The 19,603-nt window shown below is 42.0% G+C and overlaps 1 protein-coding gene across 1 annotated transcript in view; it reads left to right on the top strand.

The window, feature by feature from the left end:
- obsl1b (obscurin like cytoskeletal adaptor 1b) overlaps positions 1–16,723 on the top strand; it is a 29,416-nt gene extending 12,693 nt beyond the window's left edge. Inside the window, exons 7-22 of the mRNA XM_041950952.1 lie at positions 2,427–2,702; positions 2,814–3,086; positions 3,252–3,527; positions 3,614–3,889; positions 4,192–4,467; positions 4,549–4,824; positions 5,728–5,997; positions 6,486–6,752; positions 7,826–8,092; positions 8,753–8,865; positions 9,216–9,369; positions 12,177–12,338; positions 12,586–12,690; positions 13,951–14,217; positions 14,996–15,265; positions 16,624–16,723. Of these exons, the coding sequence (XP_041806886.1) occupies positions 2,427–2,702; positions 2,814–3,086; positions 3,252–3,527; positions 3,614–3,889; positions 4,192–4,467; positions 4,549–4,824; positions 5,728–5,997; positions 6,486–6,752; positions 7,826–8,092; positions 8,753–8,865; positions 9,216–9,369; positions 12,177–12,338; positions 12,586–12,690; positions 13,951–14,217; positions 14,996–15,265; positions 16,624–16,634 (3,539 nt within the window). The 3' untranslated portion in view covers positions 16,635–16,723. The remainder of the gene's footprint in view (positions 1–2,426; positions 2,703–2,813; positions 3,087–3,251; positions 3,528–3,613; positions 3,890–4,191; positions 4,468–4,548; positions 4,825–5,727; positions 5,998–6,485; positions 6,753–7,825; positions 8,093–8,752; positions 8,866–9,215; positions 9,370–12,176; positions 12,339–12,585; positions 12,691–13,950; positions 14,218–14,995; positions 15,266–16,623) is intronic.
- The last annotated feature ends 2,880 nt before the right edge of the window (positions 16,724–19,603 follow it).

Below are 19,603 nucleotides of genomic sequence, written 5' to 3'. Positions count from 1 at the left end.
AGAACTGGCCTTGACATGAAAAGAGACGGCAGCCTGAGAAAATTACTGATTCATTCTGCGAAGGTCTCTGACTCTGGCCTCTACAGCTGTAGCCTCACTGACGATGTTGTGACATTCCATGTGGACGTCGAAGGTGATTTTCTCGCATTCATTTTTAACTAATGAGCTTCCACATGTGATATAAACATTTCAGGATTTCCTTAATTACCCTCAACTGCACACTTCTTTGCACAGTTGTTCTTATGAGTATTTTGTAGCTCTGTATGAAAACACAGAGCTCCTAATACTGAATGTGCAAAAAATAATCGCACCAAAAAGTTTGATGCTTAACAGCAGTGCTCTGCAAATCTTATAACACCCCCCAGCTACTCCCGTGAAGTTCTCGGCACTCCCAGAAGTCGCAAGAAATAAATTCATTGAAGCAGGCTGCCCCGTTAAGCTGCAGTGTGAAGTCTCAGAGCCCAGTGCCCAAGTGTATTGGCACAAGGACGGAGAGCAGCTACTTCCAAAGAGTGAATATGAGATCCAAACAAAAGAAAAGCTGAGAGGGCTGGTTATTAAATCAGCAGAAGTCAGACACTCTGGGGTGTACAGCTGTGAGGCTGCAGATGACCATATAGAATTCAAGGTGGATGTTGCAGGTGATCTAAGTATTTTGAGCTTTGTCAGAATCACTAACATCTTTCAATTAATGCTTGGCTACTAGACCAACTTAGGCTCCAACGTTTTATTCTGTATTATTTTAAGAAAATATGTACTAATACTTAATTTTATACTGTCTAGATTTTGGTGGACATATGCACCTTTTAGAAAATGTAATGTTGTTATAGCTTACTGAAATTCGTGGATACTTACATAAGATGACACACTGAATCAAATTATTATGTGTACTGTGAAATGGGTCACTTGTAGTATAAAACCACACAGTCTAATCACCAGATTGCAGTTCTCCTCAGCTCTACAGCTCTCGTTTTAGTGTTTTTCAGCACATTCTTTTGGTTTTATATGCAGCAACTTTACTCTTTGGTTCAGTCTCGCCACCCTCATCAACCAAGTTTCCAGATGCAGCAGGCTGCTGTTTTCAACACCCCCCCAAAAAAACCTCTGATAAATAAACTATACGTTACTTGCCCAGCATCAGACGGCAGACAGGCAAAGTTAGCGACTAGCTGATGAACATAGCGGAGCATTTAGCATTGAAGAGCCAGTTATTTCCCTCAGGAGTTGGTAGAGACCAAAACAGAGGTAAATGGACAAACGGTCACGAACACAACTCCAAATTAATGCTAAATGCTAAATGAATTCTGCTTGGTTTATAAATAGGCAACTGTTTGCTAACGTGTTTGCCACAGCTTCGTAAGGTGATACTACCATACATCAGTGTTTGCAGTTTCTTTATGCAAAAACAAACAAAAAGACAAAACAAACAAAAGTTTTTTCCATTTTTACTGCTGTCAGGTACAATATATTGCACATGTACACTGGTAAAAACTATTATGTTAGCTCACTGCATGTGAGTCCATGACTCGAGCAAAGTCAAAGCACCCTAACTGTCTGAGTAGGCACAAACTGTGCAATACAAACTATTTTGAACATAGTCAATTTATAGCCATTAGCCTGGAAAACCAAGTATGTTCCACAGCTGAATACTATCTGGTTGCTGTTCAATGAATTGAAATTCCTATAGCGCCGGTTTGATTCTCAGCTGTTCCAGAGGCTGAAAGGAGCGAGTCTATTGAAGCAGGCAGCCCGATCAAACAGCAGTGTGAGATCTCAGACCCCACAAGCAAGACCTGCTGGTATGAGGATGGGATAAAACTCTTGCCAAAATCGGGAATAAACGTGGATTCTGAGGGCAATAAGAGGACACTGGTTATGAAGTCGGCCACCTCTTCATACTCTGGAGTGTACAGTTGTAAAACTGATGATGATTCAGATTTCAACGATTTCTGTGTGGAGGTGAAAGGTGATATGCTAAGCTTTTTCTTGGCAAGATGTTGTCACTGTAGAGTCGTGTACTCCCTCGAACTCTAATATCTTAGAAGGAAGCAAAACCTGATGGCCATCACATTCATCAACGCTGGTTTCCTTTTAAATGTCCTAATTTTGTTCAACATTTAGCCGCTTTTCATATACATGCTTCACCTTTGAACCAGTGTCTAGCATGTATTTTGTTGAGTCTACTGTTGTTTCAAACACACCGATGGTAAAAGCATTACATCAGCGCACTGCTTCAATTAATCTTTTCATTTTGCTTCAAAAAGTGGAATAACACCCACTGATCATCATAATGTCTTGTCTAGACAGCAAGGCTTGAGATCAGCATGTCTAAGTTGTTACCTTAGAGCTACTGCATGCATGAGCATAAAAAAATGAAGGCTACTTTCAAGCAACAACTTACGTCTTTTGTGTACCGTTTCCTGCAGCACCGCCAATAACATTTGCTGACATCCCAGAGGAGGACCTGTTCAAGAGTGTTGTGGAACAAGAACAGCTTGTTCTGTCAAGTGAAGTATCAAGGGCTGATGGTGTTGTCCAGTGGTACAAAGATGGAATTGAAATGCACTCAAGTAATAATATTACAATGCAAGCAGAGGGCACCAGAAGGATCCTGACAGTTCATTCAGTCCAACTGTCTGACACGGGCACATACACATGCCGTGCAGGAGACAACGTTTTAATGTTCAAGGTTAACATACGAGGTAATAAAATAACTTTAATTCACTTAAATTCACTTTGCCTGTATTAAAATGTAAAAACAAATGTACGGAAGACAGTGTTTGAGTTGAGTTCATATATTCTTCTTCCAAAAGAACCACCGGTGATGATAACCTTTCCCAAGGAGGACGTCCATCTCGAACGCCACGTCCCTGAGGAAATCATTCTGAGCTGTGAACTGTCTCGTCCAAACGGTGTTGTCAGCTGGTACAAAGACGGCCAAAAGCTGCAAGAGAGTGAGAACATCAAGCTGAAGACTGAAGGCCCTTATCGACGACTCAAGATTCTTTCAAGTGGAGTCGAAGATTCTGGAGAATACGTCTGTGACACAGCTGACGATTCAATATTCTTTCACCTTAGCATTACAGGTATAATCCATTATGTTATATATACGGTACGTATATGTGTAGGTATCCCGGTATTGCAATGGTACAATGTAATCACAGCGAGTAGATTGTGATATTTAAGGCATTAATTCAGGCAAACATTCATCTAAACAGTGATGGCTAAACTAAACTAACGTCCATTTCCAGAACCGCCAGTGCGGATTGTGTCCCCAAGTCAGTCCCAAATGGAACTGTGCCAGCAGACCTCTGAGAGGATGGTACTGAGCTGTGAGATCTCGCGGCCTAATGTAGCGGTGCGCTGGTACCGAGACGGACTCGAGGTGGAGGAAAATGACAACCTTATCCTAGAGGTGGACGGTGTCTACAGAAGACTTATTATACCTGAAACTACAGTCAAAGATTCCGCCGAATACGTCTGCGATACTGCAGATGACTCCATGACATTCTTTGTAAACATAGCAGGTAAAGAAAGCTAAAGCATGAAAAAAGTAAGACCTTTATTTGTGCTGTTGTGTCAGTTTCTAATAGAGGCTCTTCTTAACACACAGAGCCTCCTGTTCGCTTCGTACGTCCAAGGAAGATGGCAAGCAGAGTAGAGAAAGTGGCTGGGGACACTCTGGTTCTGGACTGCGAGGTTTCAAGATCAAATGCCGAGGTCACCTGGAAGAAGAATGGGGAAGAAGTAGAGGACTCCAGGAATATCACCATCCTGGAGGATGGTGTCATGCGTCAATTAACCGTTCACTCACTAACAGTGGAAGATGCTGGGCAGTATGTCTGCGATGCGAAGGATGATGTGATGGATTTCCATGTAAAAGTGCAAGGTAGGTTACGGAACTTGAAAGTATAACGCCCAAATGATACAGAGCTCCCAAAGTCCCAAAAGATGACCCCCAAGTGCAATTCAATGAAAGTCTTGCCCCAGCTCTACAATAAAACAGGGGCCGTCCTTAGCAGGAATTGCTGCATACTGCTTAGAATTTAGACCAAACCAAGACAATACCATCTGGGCTTTAAGATAAAAAGATATCTACCTTAGTGATTTTGCTGCTCTGTACTGCGCAATAAGGCATTTTGCTTAAAATGCATCCAAGTGATTTTCTGCCCTTTTCTTGTTCATTTTCAGATCTGCCGGTGAAAATTCTTGGAAAAACCGATGCAAAAACAGAAAAGCAGTTTTTAGTATCAGATGACATTATTCTAGTGTGCGAACTATCAAGAGCCAATGCCTCAGTCAGCTGGTACAAAGACAACCAGTTAATTGACGACACTGAGCGGTACTGTAGCGAGGAGCAGGGCGTTTTCCGATCGCTGGTTGTCCTAAATGCTGGGCTGGAAGATTCAGGAGAATACACCTGTGACGCAGTGGATGATAAGATGGTTTTCTACATCACCGTCAAAGGTAATCATATTGTTATGCACTGTAAATGTTATGTCTTTCCTTCACTCAGGAGGAAAATAATTCTATGTCCTTCATGTGCAGAACCTCCTGTACAGATCGTTGGAAACTCAGGCCACCCAGAGCATCATATCCTGGTAGCAGGAGATGACCTTATTTTGGAGTGTGAGGTTTCTCGGCCGAACGCCATCGTTCAGTGGTTATGGAACGGCGAGATACTGAAACCGGACACCCGTATACAAATTGACAGCTATGATGTTGTGAGGAAGCTTGTTCTCTCTGGACTTGAGCCCTCAGACTCCGGAAAATACGTTTGTGATGCCATCGACGACAAATTGATAACAATTGTTGAGGTTCAAGGTACGCTTTAAAAGTTTCCGATTTCATTTCTGCAGTTTGTGTTCGGTGAACTCATCGTTTCATGAAGGAACGTGGCATTCACAAGCACCTTCTTTGTAAATCTCATTTTTCCTCAGAGCCAGCAGCCAAGTTTGTGAATAAAGAAGCCGGTAATAACATCTCAGCCTATGAAAATGACAGCGTTACTCTGTGTGCCGTTGTGAGCAGACAAAGAGCTAATGTCCGGTGGCTGAAGGATGGCCAACTATTGAATGAGGACAACATTCACATCTCCAGTGAGGGTAATACCCATAAGCTCACCATTAATCCCCTGCAGCTGTCAGATTCTGGAGAATATGTCTGTGACGTAAACACAGATGAGATGTATTTCAGTCTTTTAGTCAAAGGTAAGAGTTTGGCACTACTCAACAAAATGAGATCTCTATTTCCAAGTAAGCATTCACTTGACTTAAACTGTCACAAATTTAACATCTCTGGAATCGTATGTCTCCATTCTCCTCGTCAGAAATGATGGTGAAATTTACCAGGCGATTGGAGAACACTGCGGCTCTGAAGGGCAGCAGCCTTGTATTACGATGTGAGCTCAACAAGCCCAAAGGAGACGTCCAGTGGCTAAAAGACGGCAAAGAGATCTCGCCGAGCCGTAGGCACACTATACGTGCACAAGGTCGGGAGCGAAGCTTCACCATCCACCAGCTAGTGGAAGGAGATGCTGGAGAGTATGCCTGTGAGTCCACAGATGACAGGACCTCGGCTACTGTCACTGTAGAGAGTAAGTACATTCACGGCGCACTACTTAAAGGGAGGGGAGAGAGAGAAATGACACATGAATAACGGAAAGTTCAAAATAGTCAGTGTGCCGTCTTAAGACGAATCTAATACAGCTGAATGCTTTGCCCTCAGTTCCCCGTGTTGTCGAGTTCATAGCGGAGCTCCGCAACATCACGGTGTGTGAGGGAGAAGATGCGGTGTTTAAGTGTGTCGTCTCACCGGAGGACACTCAGTTGGCGTGGCGCTTAAATGGCAAGCGAGTAGCTCTGAATGAGCGCACTGTCGTTTCAAGCAACGGACTGTGCCACATGCTCTGCATCCACAACTGCATGGTTTCAGATAGCGGCAGAGTGACAGCTGATGCGGAGGGGTTGGTATCGGAGGCAGAACTCCAGGTTCAAGGTGAGTCGTTGCCCCATCCATTAACACTATAGTTATATTTTTATATTTGGCTCAATGAATCATTTACCCACCATTTAGTTTTCAATAAACCCTTTCAGTGATGCTGTAAACAATGCAAACACAAAACGAACAGGTTTTGGCTGTGTACCATTAGTGTCAAATAAGCACACACCTTATGTGCGAAATAATGACCCCATCAGACAAGTTTGAATTGTTGGGAGGCGCTTTTGACGGCCAGCGCTTAGCAGCTTCTCCTGTTAGAATTCCTCTGGTAACTGACAGAGACAAGTGGCTCAGGGGTTTTGCGGTATGTGGCGCAGCGGGGGGGGGGCTCCTCACAGCTTTTTGCCGGCTCTCCGTGCTTAAACTTGCAATGTAGTAATGCAGAATCGAAGACTTCATACACACGTTGTAATCATATAAAAGTACCTCAAAAAGGTTGACATGATAGATGCTGCTATCCAGTAATGCCTTAAATTCATTTTTAGAGCAACAGGTGTTGTTCACCAAGAAAATGACACCAGTTGTAGCCGAAGAGTACAGTGAGGCGACTCTAGAGGTGGAGGTGAGTCTGGATTCGGGAGAGGTGCAGTGGATGAGGCAAGGGGTGCTGATCCACCCCGGAGCAAAGTACACCCTGAAACACAAGGGCCGAAAACACAGTCTCACTATCCACAAACTGGCCGTGTCTGACCGGGGCACCTACAGCTGTGAAACCCTCCATGACCGCACGCAGGCCCAGCTCACAGTGGAACGTGAGTGTGCACGTGTTCTCACTATGCCCCTGTTGTTGTTTGTTTACCGCCGTTGCCGGCGACTCCACCTCTCGCACGCCCTCCTTCGCTGCCTCTTGTGAAGGCAGAGCTCAGTTAACTGAGTAAGAGTAATTTGAGTGACTGGGGACCAGGGTGGCGCTTGTACTGGAGCATGACGGCAACCAACAGGTGATAGACTTCCAGCCCAAGCTGACTCTCAGAGCAGGGTTTCTGTGTCGATGCAGGATCAATGAAGCCCTGATGATCCGATACATGTGCAAAAGGCAAATTAGGTTAAACTTTTAAGGAAAGTGCTTGATAAATAACAAGTTAAGATGCTCATGTTCATTGACTACAATTACATTTTGCAAACAATGTAAAAACTTTCCTCTGAACAAGCACCACCTAAATTTCTCAACCATAGTGAGCTTGACACACCATAAAACCGGCATCTTGTAGTGATTAAGACGTACTTATGCTTGTTTTTCTTTGTGCATGCTTCTTATGTTTCTTAGCCCTATGATCCACAGGCCAGTGGGTGAATTAAAGGCTGTTCTTTCAACACTAGTGTGGGTGGGCAGGGGAAAGTCAGGACTTCAGGCTGCTGTTGGCACCTCCTATGAATTTGGATCTCCTCTCATTGCATCTAAATTTACTCGCTGGCCTTCAAAACTAAGGTTGTTGTCATCAGGTCTCCAAAATAAACACTCCTTTTTTCCACAGGGAATGCTCGTCTGTGTTAGAATAAGTGAAAAATGTTGGCAGTTTCAAAGCGGGCTTTTGTGCAAAGCCCCATACTCAAATGACTAAAATATCTGCTTGTCCGTGTGTGCCAGCTCGTGTTGTCTAACTGCGGACTGCTGTGTGCAGAACAGACTCCAGGCCCATTCTGTAACAGAAAATGGACACTAGATCTGCTCAGTGTTAAAGTGGAATGAAAATGTTTGGCACTGGGGCCAATCTTTCAAAGATAACCTTTGTTCATCTGCTACTCCTCCTCCTATTCTTTATCATACTGAGAAGCAACGTCAAAAACAGATGCCGAAATGCACTTTCCCACATTTTCTCTGCAGCTCGAAAAATCACAATCAAGAGAGGGCTGACTGACGTGAAAACCACGGAGAGAGAAACGGCGTCTTTCGAGGTGGAACTATCCCACCCCCACGTCACAGGCACCTGGACGAGAAACGGAATCCAGCTCAAGCCGACGAGTCACTTCCGTATGAGCGCCAAAGGAGCCGTTCACAGCCTCACCATCTCCAACCTCTCAGTAGAGGACACCGCCACCTTTATGTTCTGTGTAGAGCATTTGAAGACGTCTGCGAGGCTTGTTGTGAAGGGTGGGTCATTTAGAGAGATTTTGCCAATGTTTCAACAAGCAGAGACCAATGCAATGCAAAACAGCATCATTCTATGCAGCCAAAATTAGTAATAAAAAAGTAATTTTAAGAAAATCCACTTACTGCAAGGCCAATTAGCATGCAAGTAATTAACGTCGCAGCTCACAAACCATTTACAGTACACTGCAGTCCTACCAAAACAGAATTTTACTGTACTAATTTTGTTGTGGCCTCAGACTGGAAGCTGAAGTGGCCCACTCAGAGTAGACCAAATGCCAGCCAGTGGAGGCATGATAATAGAATAAAGTGACGGCTCTGCTACTGTCGCCTTCATCCAGGCTCACGTTACCGACACAAAATAGCCTGGCATGACCCAACGAGAAGCGGCAGCTCTGTTCAGTCTTTGCTGTCAGGTGCTAGTTTAACCTCCCGCTGTAAAATAATCCGCTCCATGCCGCATCACTCAGTACGCATCATCCCTCTGAGCCCCGGGTTGAAAAGCAGAGGATGAAAATGTCATCGGAGTAAATTAGTGCACATAACTGAGCTGTTTAGGCTAGTTTAAGTGTGAGCAGCAATGAATGCGCTTGAATGCATTTTTTTTTTTTTTGGAGAAATATTGTTTTGTTTGCCTGACTGAGGATGCTTTTTCTCCACCAGAGCCTCCAGTGACCATTTTCAGAAAACTGGAAGACCAGAAATTCCCTGACGGGGCAGTGATCTCCATTGAGTGTGAGCTGTCAAGACATAACGTTGATGTGAAATGGCTGAAGGCAAGTGCTGAATTTTAGTTTCTCTTCATAACTAACATTTCTGAACTTTTAGAAAACTTCAGAGCCACAATTATCTGTTAAAACTAAAACTTCTTTAACTATGCCAAGCAGTGAATAACCCAGTTGTGGTCTGATGTGAGAGCAATGCATCGTGACGACTCTATAGATAATGAACTTAAGACACCGTCCGAACAGCCAAATCCATTTTTAACCATGCACTTCAGTGATCCATCGAATTTCTGAGTTCAAGCCTTTAATAAAGCAAATTTCTGCTCAGTGTATTCTGTCAACTTTATGTTGACCAACATGGAAAAAAGGACTCAACCATATTTGTTTTAAACTTTTTTCAGAATGGAGTGGAGGTGAAGCCAGGCAAGGACTTGCGCATTTATGCAATGGGAAGGAAGCGGTTTCTTCAGATCATGAAGTGTCATGTCAGTGATTCTGGGATGTACACCTGCGATGCTGGAGATGCGACTACATCCTGCACGGTGGAGGTCTATGGTAAAGCCTGCTGTCTAAATATTATAAACCACAGACGAGGGCCTCTGGTTTCACAGAGGTGTGACGTGCTGGTATGGGCTGGCTGTGTCTTTGTAATATTATTCAACAGAACTGCACCAAAAATGTAAAAAACATATACCAAAAAGTACCAAAAGACTGAAAGCCAAGACTGGGACCCAGACTATGACAAACCACAGGACTTAAAGTACATTATACAAGAATTTGCATTCTTTGCACAGATTCTTAGTCCAATTATTTTTTATGCACCATTGTGGGTAAAACTGGAAACCAGAGGCCATAGAAGTATTCACTGGGCTGCATGTTTCACACCATCTATCAGTAAATTGTGGAGAAACGTGGACCTGTTACTAAAAATAATGAAGTGATATCAGCGGTCTAAAATGTTTTTGAAGACGTTTGTGCTGGTTAGCCATGAGTCAGTCCATCACTTGCAGATGACACTGTGACTGTCTTCACTCAACAACTTTGTAACTGATAGCGCGAGTTATTCGAGCTAATCAACAACATAGCTGCTCATGGCCCAGAAATTAGAGACTAAACTAATCTATGCACATTTCTTTAATGGTAAACTCACACTTAGAGTACAGCTGCACCCGCCACCACCCCAGTTCTGCTACGTTACTTGCTTACAGGCTGCAGAACTTATTCGCAGCAGACATTTTGACAAAATGATTCATGTATTCCATTTAGCTTTGCTTGTATTCTGCGCTATAGCTCACTGTGACAAACTGGCTGAACTGCGCCTTCGATAGCTGCATTTTCACTTCTTTGACAAGTCAAAATGTCTGCTGTGAAAAAAAAAAAAAAGTGTTTGCAAAGAAAAAATAAAGTAATATATGTTTTGGCTGTGTTGGCCTGCTTTAAACATTCAGTACAACCGTAATGTGAGAGGAGCACAGTCTGAGGTTGAGTGACCTAACTGTGCTTCCTATGGAGCTAATTTCTTGACAAAGCATGTTTTACAAATGGCCTTTGATTCGCTAACACAGTTTAGCATTTTATTTTGCAAAAACATACCACTCAAACAAATACAGCACATATGACTAAAATATCATGTGAATTAAAATCCCCACACTAATACAGTGTCTCGTAGTGGCCCCCCAACATCCTCCACATGGATTATAATAGATAATTATATCTATATTATGTCTGACAGCTCATGCCTTAATTACAATTGATCCAGAATCTGGGTTTACATGTACAGCCTCATAACTCCTTCAGTTCTGCATGAATGTTTCCTCCTGCTCTGGTCTGACTGAACCCCTTAAATTGACTCACAGCGCCACCTGCTGTTCTAAAGGGCGAATCACTCAGGACATTTGTGAGAAACTCCTGAGCACAATCACAGCAGAAAGTCATGTGCATTTTTTGTCTTCGTAGGATTTTTTTTTCTGTACTTGCTGCGCTTGTTCATGAAGCATGACAAAAGAAATATGTCAAGCATTTCCTCGATTGATACCATTTGGATTTGGAAAACAAAATGCATCAGTTTGTTAATGGTATTTTGTATCTGCAAATCAGATTTTTGCTTGTAAAACACAAGTTTTGACAGGAAATTAGCTCCATGTTTCCACTCACTCTGCACAATAAGTCAGTGAGTCAAACGGTTGATATATTCACAGTGTCAACGCTTGATTGGGATGCTTCCAGGGTAGTTAGCTTGGTAGGATGATTTCGAGGAACGAGACTGTAAACATGTTACTTTAATACTCGATTAAAAGAAGAAGAAAGGACTTACCGTGCACTGGCAGATGAGCACGGCCATCACTCCAACATGGTTTCTTCTTTCCTCTGAATCTTACCTCAAACTCGCTCAGTCAGAACAAGTCCAAGAAGTCAAGATGAGCAGCAAATACTAACAGAACCACACAATTCAAGACAGCGTGGTTTCTGGCTGACAGGCCTGTACATCCATGATTCACCTGCACAGGTGGTTTCTCTTATGGCTGATTGGACAGGTCAAACGACTCTTTTATCATTCTTATTGCTCCATGGCAAACTTGCCAACTCTGTCTAATCAGTGAGTTAATGAAAACACCTGTGTTGGTTTTACAGTCTGCTGCATATTGAGCGCTTTTTTAAAGTGTGCAAAACACGTTAGTCAATGCTTCTTTTTAACAATATTTAGCCAAAATTAACGGGTTATACAGAGAAAGTGTGCTCAGTTAGCAGGATCAGCAGAATAATGTTCATAGATTTGTACAAAATAAATAAATTACAAAGTGATGTGTTTGAGTTAGAGTTCATTGTAAGGATATATTATTCCAATTTTCTCTCTCAGCATTTATGCAAATGATTTTTCTCTCTTGTATTATTAATACTTGAAACGTGAAAGTATTAGTATTATAAGAATACTATTATTTTAATGACCATAGTATAGATTGAAAGCAGTATGTTCTATGATATGCATATCACTGTGATGGCAATACTGTTATGGTATGAGAAATAGAAAGCAGAGTTGACTTGTTAGTTCCTTTAGTCATATCATAGGAGAGGCCTGTTGAACCAGGCAGGCTTTGAGTTAATGTGAGTACAACATTAGAGGTCAGAGTCAGCTCTCAGTGTACAGTCAAATGCTAGAGTGGACAAAATGCAATAATTCCCATTTTAACAATATTGTAAGAAGAGGAAAGGCAGCCATCGAGCACAGACATCCTGCTCCTTCCTGCTTCCTGTTCTGACAAAAAGAAGCTTCGAGATTGTTGTGGATGTTTTTCAGTTTTGATGTTGTTGAGATGTTCCCATTCTAATCCCAAATACCCTCGAATGCTGATTCTCTCGGGCAGAGCGTGAGCTGCTGGTCCTGCAGGGCCTCGAGGACCTGGACATCCAAGAGGATCAGAATGCTGTGTTTGTGTGTGAGATCTCGGTGGAGGATGTGCCGGGAGAATGGTACAAAAACGGGGAGAGGATACACCCCACCAGCACCGTCAAGATCCGCCAGGAAGGTCAGCCTCAACGCTTCATGCAGTTTGTAGTTCCTGCATAAGTTTAATGAGGATGTAATGCTCATATACTGTCAGCGAGACAGAGGTTTATAATGCTCCGATACCGAAAAGCACCGTCATAGAAAGCCTTCAGAGGAGGCATTTAGAAATCTAGAAGCGCTATCCCTTTAACAGAAATGGGAAATAATGTGTCAGTAGAATTAGAATCTGGTTTACTGTTTATCTTGACAGTTTATTCTTCTTTCAGGGACCAAACACTTTCTTCTTATGTGCAATGTGCGGGCAGAGGACTCCGGAGAGATCAAGTTCGTCAGCAGACATGTTGAATCTGTGGCTTCCCTGGAGGTGGAAGGTATAATTAATATGTAAAACTACATTTTCCAAATGAAGTATGTGTACATATCTGAAGATTAATGATATGGTTTCTGTATTTAGCAGTTTATTAGGGTTTTCCCATGAATGAATGGCAGAAAAAGTGTGCCTGTGAATATTCTCATTCATCCAGGTCATTGTAAGCTTTAGGGCATTCAATCGTTCGCAACTGGACCTCGTCAGTTTGTCTTAGAAGACGTTTCCAGAAAGAACAGGGTGACAGAGGAAGAAAAGAGGGACAGACGACATAACATCGTCATTCCATATGTGTCTGGTGTATCAGAGAAGCTCAGGCGAATTTTCAACAAACACAACATCCCGGTACATTTCAAACCCGGGAACACTCTCAGACAAAGGCTGGTGCACCCTAAAGACCGGACACCTCACACTCAGAAGAACAACCTGGTGTATGCAGTCCAGTGCAGTGAGGAATGCACAGACTTGGATATTGGGGAAACCAAACAGCCACTGAGCAGACGCATGGCACAACACAGAAGGGCTAACTCTTCAGGGCTGGACTCAGCTGTTTACCTGCATCTCAAGGAGAAAGCACACTCCTTTGAGGAAAAAAATGTGCATATTCTGGACAGAGAAGACAGATGGTTTGAAAGAGGGGTAAGAGAAGCCATCTATGTCAAGGTTGAAAAACCATCTCTGAACAGAGGGGGAGGTCTTAGACACCACCTATCTCCCACATACAATGGTGTCCTTTCATCTCTCCCTAAGAGATTCAAAGATTTAGCCTCTGAAAACAAACAACAAAGCCATTCACACATGGCTCAAGGAGCCTCCCAATGACAACAATGGGACACTAACGAGGCTAACGACTGTCGTTGACACCAAAGGGTTGCACCCCACCCCGCCTTAATGGGGGGATTGTTTGCCTCACAATAGAGTGATACCGTTCTTGTTTTTGTGGGTTGGTCTCACTCAGGGGATAAATACTTGAACCTAACATCATTGCATTGGACTAGAGCTGTCCTATCTAGTCTGGTTGCGTACGAACTGATGAAGCCTGCTCGGATGAGAGGCGAAACGTCTTCTAAGACAAACTGACGAGGTCCAGTTGTGAACGATTGAATGCCCTAAAGCCAGAAAAAGTGTGTTTTTAATTGTGGAGCTCATCTTGTTGAGCAAAATGTAGAAGTTTTTCATCAAGTCAGAGTTTATTTTGATTTCTTCACTTAGCCATTCATACTGTGAAACCCTGACTCTAAATTTCACTTTGACGTTTTTTTAGAGCTTCCGGTCAACATCGTGAAACCTCTGCAGGACAAGACGGCCCTCGAGAAGAGCCGCGTCATCCTCGACTGCACCGTCTCCAACCCCAGATGTAGTATCCGCTGGTACAAAGGCAGCAATGTCATCCTGCCCTCCGAGCGCTTTGAGATCTGCAGTGAAGGCTGCTATCGCAAGCTCATCATCCAGCAGGTGGCGCTGGATGATGAGGGCACGTACAGTGTGCAGGTTGGAGAGTATACATGCTCTGCAAAACTCACAGTGGAGGGTAAGAGAGTTTGTCTTTTGTGATATAATCAGTGAAATGAGTGAGAAACAATGTAATCTGACAACAAAACTTTAAGCTTTACGGGGTGCTATTTTTTAGTGGGATATTATTATGGGGTGGACATGTATGAACTGTTCTACTGCTCTTGTTATTGGCATGAGTATGGTATTTATAATCCTATACCATGTATAAGAAGTAGTGCTAGAAACAGTGCTTCCTTTTCCCAACAACACACCCAAAGAGAGAGAATAATGGCAACGCTACACCTCCTTCTTCTAATGTGCAGTAAAGGAACCTGGGGATCTCATGCAGAACCTTATGGCGCCATCTACTGGCATTACAAAGCTAATGCATGTATTTTCACCAGTTGTAATTGAGCATTGGAGCAATCGCAGAAAATTTACCCTCATTTTTCACAAGTCTGTTTTTCTTTCACTCATGTCTTGTTTAATTTAAAGTGGGCATTCGCAACATCATTGATAATTGAAAAACATTAGTTCGGTTGAATGGTTGAAAGGTGGCTGTGTCGTAATAATATATCTGTGGTGAAAAAGGCCTTTCAGCTGCATGTGACTGTATTGTGCAACCCCAGGTGAGACGTTTATTGACGCTACCTTAAACCAAGAAAAGAGGGATAAAAAAAATGACTCAAGATCTGGACATCAGGTTTTACTAAAATGTGGGGTTGGGAGTTTGTTGTTCTTAAGAATACAAAGTTTACTGTTAAAATCTGCATTGTAAGCTAACAGCTGTCCCTTTCCTTTGTGCACTGACTCAGCTCAGTCTCTGTTAATGGTCAGAGAGCTGAAGGATGTGGAAGTCATGGCCCCCGATGAAGCCTGCTTTGAATGCGAGGTCTCAGTCCCTGTCCTCAAAGCCCCTGTGTGGAGTCTGAATGGGGAGCCCTTACAGTCGAGCTCTCGTGTACGCCTGGAGAGGATGGGCACAGTCCACAGGCTGACCCTCCGACAAACCTCCCCTGACATGAATGGAGAGGTGGAGTTCGCCTCCGGGAAAGCGAAAAGCAGAGCCCAGCTTCGGGTACTGAGTACGTGAGCATTTTGCTTGACCCAAGTTTTTAAATGTTTTTACATTTTAAATGTATTTATCAGTAAAAGTGAGTATGCATTCATGCATATATCTACATACATATAAGATTTATAAAATATAATAATAATGATATATATATATATAATAATGATTCTTTCATGGATGAACGGTTCCACATTAGCACAGTGTTGCTATTCATTTATGCAGCATATAGCAGATTAGCATATATCTAATGTTAAAAAATGATAACAGTAAACAATATGCAGTTGATAAGATCCCAAGTTTGTTACAGTAATGACAATAATTGGGTTTTCGAATTGGACATGCCACACTGAATATAGCCTGACCCACTGCAGCAGTGAAGCTTTCAATTTATAAACCTGGTGATCCAATTCAAAACTTAACCACTAGATGGCAGTAATACCCAAGTCTTGAGTTTGAATATGTGACTGAAGAAACATGACAAAGCAGTGGAAGTAATGGCAGAAAATGGTGGTTTAATGAAATGATGTTTCTTATATATTTGACTATTCAAAAAAAGTCATATTTGCATCACAAACACCACAAAAAATCCTTCAGACTGATAGTGAGTTGTTAAGATGGCACGATAATATGTGTTGCATGACTTGGCGCTACACATGCAACACATGGCAATAAATACAGTAAATGTTTGGCTCCTTGAGTGCCGCATTCTGTAAATGATATAAGGTGTTTATGGTCCGACCCTATCTGCAAGCATGTAGGTCAAGCAATACGGGCCACATACCCACAGACCCTTCTCAAGCTATTTCAATGTGTAGGAGGGTGGAGTATATTTAGTTTTATTATGTTGGCTTTGAACGAAAGAGTATTATGTTCAATCATCTGTCTTAGGTAGTAAACCTGTCGTGAATTCATTTGGCTCATTTTAAAGGGCGATGTGCAGCTCAAGCACAACTCAGGCTTTAGTCAAAAATCCATTTCAGGATGGAAGATGGAGCAGCGCTTCCCGACCTGGGAGTCGGAAAGGGGTCTCGAAATAGATCTGAGGGGTAACAAGATGATTAGAAGATATTTTCCGTTGTGCACAACTATGATGTTTATGACTTTTCTCCAAGTTTTGCTTTTTACTGGCGAAATACTGGATAATTTCAGCTCTTTCAGCCTCTAAAAATCCTTGAAATGGACACAACTTGTAATCAGGGGTCTATTACGAGCATCAGATTTTGACATTCATGAATATGTTTAATAAAATCTGACTGTTGTGGAACGGACAGGTCACACGAGACAGACACAATTTTGACAGAACAAGGTCAGACATGCTGACTGCAGCTCTCTGGTCCTCGGTCTAATTCTCTCTCTGCTTGAATTTCACAGGTGATCCGTGAGCGACATCCTCTATCTGTCATCGCCTAATCGACACGGATTGATTACTATATTGATGCTTTTCAGCTGTAACAGTGATGTTGCTTATGTATTTACAAACAGTATGTCTATAAAAGTGGTTTAAACAGGGTTGTGATAGATTCTGACGCAGATCAGTTCAGGAAGTGGATTTTCTTTCAGCAACTTGCATTAAAGGAGCTAGACTTAGCGTGTGAGGAAACGGTTCCTTTATCGTAATACAAACTGCAGTTAGGATGTAAATAATGACCTGTGTGTAAGTGATGTGACTGTGCAATGGACGTTACAACTGAATGTGTATTTGTGACAATAAATATCTGAAAAAAGTGTGAGTTTGAATGCAACCCAGCCACAATGCATGTGAAGAGACTTTGAAATAGGGCCACTTCCGAGGCTGACATCTGTTGTAGAGCAAAACAAACTCAAAAGCAAAATCTTTGAAACGTATGACTGTCCTATCTGATCTTGTCCACTCATTTATAAGTTATAAAACTAAAGAACTGGGCAAAAACCAACTCAGATTTTGCTCCACATGCCTGAAAGTAGTTGGCTGGTGGTGTTTTTGTTTATTAGGTGCAGTTTAAGAATGAATGAAAGCAGAAGACACATTTATATCCTTTACCAGAGGTGACTTACAGACTGTACTTGTGTAATTCTCTATGCAGTATTATCTGTAATTTTCCTCTATATCACAGTATGGTTTTGTGTGAGTGTTGTTGTGACAATGAGAATATTCAGACACCAGCATCAGGTATTACCACACAGAAAACACTGACAAATGCCGCACATCCATCTCAAATTCACATTTTGCTTCAGGCTTTAAAAATCCAGATTCTGAAAAAGCTGGGACGCTGCATGAAACATCGCTAAAACAGAATTTTCTAACCCTCTTAACAGCTCAGAGACAATATATTTAATGTTTGACCTCATTGACTTTGATTTTTGTAAATATCTGCTTATTCTGAATTTGATGCAGCAACATGTTTTATATAATTCGGGACACGAGCAACAAAAGACCGGGAAAGATGTGGAACGCTCCAAAAACACCTGTTTGGATCATTTCACAGGTAAACACAGGAAGGTGATATTATCATGATGGTATGAAAGGAGCATCCTGGAAAGGCTCAGTGGTTCAAAGTGAGGATGGAGCGAGGTTCACCACTTTGTGAACGCATGATTGTATAAAGGATGTTACTACAGGGGCTCAGGAACACTTTGTAAAACTGTCGTCAGCAAACACAGTTTGCAAATGACTGAATTCTGTTTTTATCTGTTGTACACAGCGTCCCAACTGTTCTGGAATCAGGGTTGGAAGCAACAGTTGAAGAATTAATTACATCGAACAATTCATGTCTATTTTCATCATTTGTTCATTGTATAGGCATTTTTTTTAATGTTTTGACGAAACCTGAAGTTCTGTCTTGCAGCACGGGGCTTGTAATGTAAATACATTGGGCCAAAAATCAGGTAATCTAGGAAAGGAATAGGTTAATAAAAATTACTTGATCACCTTGATTGATAATCAGGGCATGCTAGTTTTATTGTCAAGTGTGTATTGTGTTTGAACTTAACAGAGAATGATAGTTGTTTTCATATGAAATCTGTTCCATATTCCATTTTTCCATTTGACTTGTTTCCACCTCTGCCATGTTGTGCTGAGCGTTAGGTATGTGAAGAAAGTTCTGTAGTGACATATGACCTGTTTCAATAAAACATGCTTTATTGATGCAAGGTAAAAATATCTCTGGTAGTCTTTTTTTTTTTCTTCAAATCTTAACATTTATCAGCAGCAATTTTAAAAACTTGAAAACTAAACTTGAACCAGTTTCTTTACTTGAGTCACAACGTTAATACTCTTGTTGCATACAGTAAAAAAGTTAAAACATTATTTAAAGACAGGTTATGATTTTTCACGTATTGTCAAAGTATCTTTTTTTTTAATCTTAAACCAATGTAAATACTCACGCTGACACCCACACACACACACATACCAATATACACACTCACTCCAGACTGAGGCAAAGTCAATCAGGGCTCCAACATGCCCGGCACAAGTTTCCCCTACGAAACTGAACACGCAGATCGATAAGGCAGCACGCTCGACTGCATTACTGTCTGACACGAAACAGCTCAGATTCAAGTTTACCGATAGGAGACATCAAAGTGTGCTTTCAAATCAAACGTCAAACTTAAAATTTAAGTCGTCATGGCAGGTCAAGGCCTCCTCCAGCACACACAACAGTATTGCATCATAGATGGGCCGCAGACTGTGGCGGCAAATTCAACTAAAAACACATAAGATAAAATTAGGTAAAATAACATTAACACCAAGTCAAAAGGTTTGCCTAAAATCCTGATATACTGTGTGTACAAAAACAAACTCACCATTTCTGCAGTGGTGTGACAGCTCAGATGTGTGTGCACCTGTTTTCTTTTTGCTAAATCCAAAAAAAGATCCACACTCAATTCTGCACGTCTTATAATAGACCACACGGCGGCCATTTTCCTCTGATGTCACGCTCAGGGTGGGAAGCTCAAATGCTGTAATTAAACTAAATATTACTATCATAAAAAAAAAACATAATGTGGTGCTGCTGTGTTGCAGGTTGCAAGTCATATAAAAGTTGGGAATCTGTCAAATTGTTATCATTTGACCACTTCCTGTTTGATCAGCGACTGAAAAGACAGATAGTGAAAATCCAGAGTGACATCGAGCCATAGTTCAAGCTAAAACAACATATTAGCCAACTGCTAATGTTAGCATTCAACCGCTTGCGAGCTAACATCACCTTCTGACACTGTTACACGATACAAGAGGAAAGGCGTGAATTACTGCTGAAATATCAACGCACATGTTGGACACATTTATTTAAGCCTGGAGGTAAAACGCGCTGGATGTCATCAAGCTTTTAGTGTAACGTTAACTGTCCCGCTGTCTCCTCACATGACCTCA

Source organism: Chelmon rostratus, chromosome 13, assembly GCF_017976325.1.
Source record: "Chelmon rostratus isolate fCheRos1 chromosome 13, fCheRos1.pri, whole genome shotgun sequence".
NCBI lineage: Eukaryota > Metazoa > Chordata > Actinopteri > Chaetodontiformes > Chaetodontidae > Chelmon > Chelmon rostratus.
Note: the sequence above shows the minus strand (reverse complement) of the source record. Positions and strands in the feature narration are given on the sequence as shown.